Source organism: Terrapene carolina, unplaced genomic scaffold (assembly GCF_002925995.2).
Source record: "Terrapene carolina triunguis isolate 2854851 unplaced genomic scaffold, T_m_triunguis-2.0 Scaffold194, whole genome shotgun sequence".
Lineage (NCBI taxonomy): Eukaryota > Metazoa > Chordata > Testudines > Emydidae > Terrapene > Terrapene triunguis.
The window spans coordinates 12,713,919-12,717,369 of NW_020664545.1; the positions used below are offsets into that span (position 1 = coordinate 12,713,919).

Sequence of the window (3,451 nt, forward strand, 5' to 3'; positions counted from 1 at the left end):
GCATGGGCTGCCCAGGGCTCAGTCTGCTCCCGGTGCCATGGGGGGGGGCACCGCATGGGCTGCCCTGGGCTCGCTCTGCTCCCGGTGCTGCGGGTGGGTGGACGCACCACGTGCCTTGCCCTCTGCTCGCACCTTCTCGCCCTCGGCGGTCCGAATGCTGAGGGCGTTGGGCACCAGCAGCGCCGTGTTCGCCTTCTTGAGGATGGCGACAGAGGAGACGGGGATCACCACCTGTGGGGCGAGAGGGGTGCAGCGGGTGATGGGCCCATCGCTCACGGCATCACTCCTGCTCGGGGAGGGGCGAGGACCCCGAGGCCATGGACACCCCCCGATCGCTTTGGTCCCCAGAACCCAGGGCAGGCGGGGGTGCCCCCCCACACCAACCACACATCCCGTCCACCCCTCCCCCAACCCACCTCCCCTCCCCCACACAACCCACACATCCCACACCTGTCCCCCTGTGACGTTATTGACATAATCTGGGACCATATAGAACACGGGTGCAACCAAAGTCCTGTAGTGGCACCAAATCTTGTATAAAGCAGGTCAAATGAGGTGTCTAAGACAAGGTTATGGTTTGCTGGTTATAATTATGCTGTCTATATGTGTGTATCAATTTTGTAGTTGAAGTTATGAATATTGGCTCTATACTGTCTGTATTTCAAATTTATGCTATGCTTCTGGGTGACATCCCAGACAGGTTGGTGTTAGCTCGGCCTAGCCTGCTTGATGGCCCATCAGGACCATCAGCTATACAATAGACCCATGGAGAGAAGGCAAATACGCCTTGCAACTCAGCAAAGTATGCAGGGACTGGCCCATGTGACTCCAGACTCCATTTTGCTGTAATTTTCCACAGTGAGAACAAAGAGGTGTTCTTACACCTGGAAAAGACTATATAAGGCTGATGCCTCATCTCCATCTGGTCTTCAATCCTGCTTCTTACATCTGGAGGGACTTTGCTACAAACTGAAGCTCTACACAAAGGACTGAGTGACCCATCCCAGCTGGGGATGTTCCAGAGACTTGATTTGAACCTGCAGTTTATTCCATCACTGCTACAAGCCTGAACCAAGAACTTTGCCATTCCTGTATGTCATTGATTCCATTTAACCAATTCTAGCTCTCATCTAGATCTTTTTCCTTTTATGAATAAACCTTTAGATTTTAGATTCTAAAGGATTGGCAACAGCGGGATTTGTGGGTAAGATCTGATTTGTATATTGACCTGGATCTGGGGCTTGGTCCTATGGGATCAGGAGAACCTTTTTTCTTTTACTGGGGTATTGGTTTTCATAACAATTTGTCCCCATAACGAGTGGCACTGGTGGTAATACTGGGAAACTGGAGTGTCTAAGGGAATTGCTTGTGTGACTTGTGGTTAGCCAGTGAGGTGAGACCAAAGTCCTCTTTGTCTGGCTGGTTTGGTTTGCCTTAGAGGTGGAAAAACCCCAGCCTAGGGCTGTAACTGCCCTGTTTTAAGCAATTGATCCTGAATTGGCACTCTCAGTTGGGTCCCGCCAGAATCGCATCGTTACACCCCCCCATCCCCTTCCCCCCACATAACCCACACATCCCACGCCTGTCCCCCCCACCTCCTTCCCACTGCACAACCCACCCCCCCACACACACATGCTACCAGCCCACGTGAGCAGCCGTGGGGCGCGGCGTGTGCCCCAGCGCAGGGGCCCTACCTTGACGTCCCGGAGCAGCATGCTGCAGTGGAAGCAGATGTAGTTCTGGGAGATGTAGAGGCGCCCGTGATAGGGGACTTCCCTTTGCCAGGCACAGGAGACACCTGAGGGCGAGGGGCAGAGGGGCGGGTGAGTGGGCAAGGCGTGGGGGGGCAGGCGGGAGGCTGGGGGGAGCGGCACTCACTGTCCAGTAGGGACTCCTCCTCGGGCATCTCCTTGAAGGCCTTGTGGTAGCTCGCCAGGCGCTTGGCTAACTGGGGAGAGAGCAGGGGCAGGGTCAGCCCTGGAGAACGAGCCCCTCCCCCCGACGGGCCCTGGGGTCTCTGCTGGGGCTGCCATCAGCCTGGGGCCAGCTCAGAGCCCCCCCACTGGGCCCCATCCCAAGGGCTATCAGCCAAACTCGAGATGTGCCTTGACACTAGGACGGGCCCCCCGGATCCCATGGGGGCGGCGGCGGGGGGGGGCAGGGGAGGAGGCACCCGCGGGACCTGATGGAGGCTGTGGGCACACGGGGAGCTGTCCCAGATCTCCCCCTGGCTGGCTGGGGGGATGGATCCGCCGGGACCTGCCTGGCGCTGCCAACCCCACTCCAGGAGAGCCGTCCCTCCAGCAGCTGGCACAGCCCAGTGCTAATGCCAGGTACCCTGGCAAATGGATGGTGCCAACCCCCCACCCAGCGACCCATCCTAATACCCCCCTTGCGGGCATCCCAACCCCCCCCCGCAGGTATCCCACCCCCAGCACGCACCCCCACCCCTTGCCCCAGCGCCCCCTCCCAACTCCCCGAGATATCCCAAACCCACACCCAGTACCCATCCCAACCCCCCCCGATACTCCCCCCAGCATCCATCCTAAACCCTGGTGCCCATCCCAACCCCCAACCCCCAGTGTACATCCCCACCCCCCGTGCCCCATCTCAGTTTGGGGGGGACTTACAGCAGACGAGGTGGCCCTCTGCCTGCCCAGAGTCGGCTCCTGTTCGGTCTCTTTGGAGAAGGATGGGTCATAGGTCTTTGATCTGAAATGCACCAGAGGCCAAAGGTGAGAGAGGCAGAGCCGCAGACAGGGGCGGTCCCCACAGGGCAGGGCTGGCCTCGGGGGGCAGGCAGGCAGCATGTAGGGTGACCAGGTGTCCGGTTTTGGACCAGAACGCCCAGTCGAAAAGGGACCCTGGCGGCTCTGATCAGCACCGCCGACTGGGCCATTAAAAGTCCGGTCGGTGGTGCTGCAGGGCTAAGGCAGGCTCGTCCCTACCTGCCCTGGCTCCGTGCTACGCCCCGGAAGCGGCCAGCAGGTCCGGCTCCTAGGCAGGGGGACCACAGGGCTCTGCGTGCACCGGCTCCGCACTCCCATTGGCCGGGAACCAGCCAATGGGAGCTGGGGGGACAGTGCCTGTGGGCGAGAGCCTCATGTGCGGCGCCTCCTGCCCCCCTCTCCCGCCTACTAGTGCCGGACCTACTGGCCGCTTCCGGCGCGAGTGCAGCGCGGGGCCAGGACAGGTAGGGACTAGCCTGCCTTAGCCCTGCAGCACCGTCACTGACCGGGATCCGCGTGGGGTTAGCCTGCGCTCTAATCCCCTGCCCCAGCCCCTCCAAACCCAGAGCCCCCTCCTGCACCCCAAACCCCTCATCCCCAGCCCCACCCCAGAGCCAGCACCCCAGCCCAGAGCTCTCATTCCCCCAAACCCCAACCCCCTGCCCCAGCCCTGATCCCCCTCCTGCACCCCAAACCCCTCATCCCCAGCCCTACCCCAGAGC

General features: G+C 60.6%; 1 protein-coding gene across 1 annotated transcript in view; it reads right to left on the bottom strand.

The window, feature by feature from the left end:
* Nucleotides 1-3,451, bottom strand: part of LOC112119647 (GRAM domain-containing protein 2A-like) — a 14,103-nt gene that overhangs the window by 7,860 nt on the left and 2,792 nt on the right. Inside the window, exons 2-5 of the mRNA XM_024218382.3 lie at nucleotides 2,631-2,712; nucleotides 1,879-1,948; nucleotides 1,695-1,798; nucleotides 133-231 (exon numbers count right to left, since the gene is read on the bottom strand). Coding sequence (XP_024074150.1) covers nucleotides 133-231; nucleotides 1,695-1,798; nucleotides 1,879-1,948; nucleotides 2,631-2,712 — 355 coding nt within the window. The remainder of the gene's footprint in view (nucleotides 1-132; nucleotides 232-1,694; nucleotides 1,799-1,878; nucleotides 1,949-2,630; nucleotides 2,713-3,451) is intronic.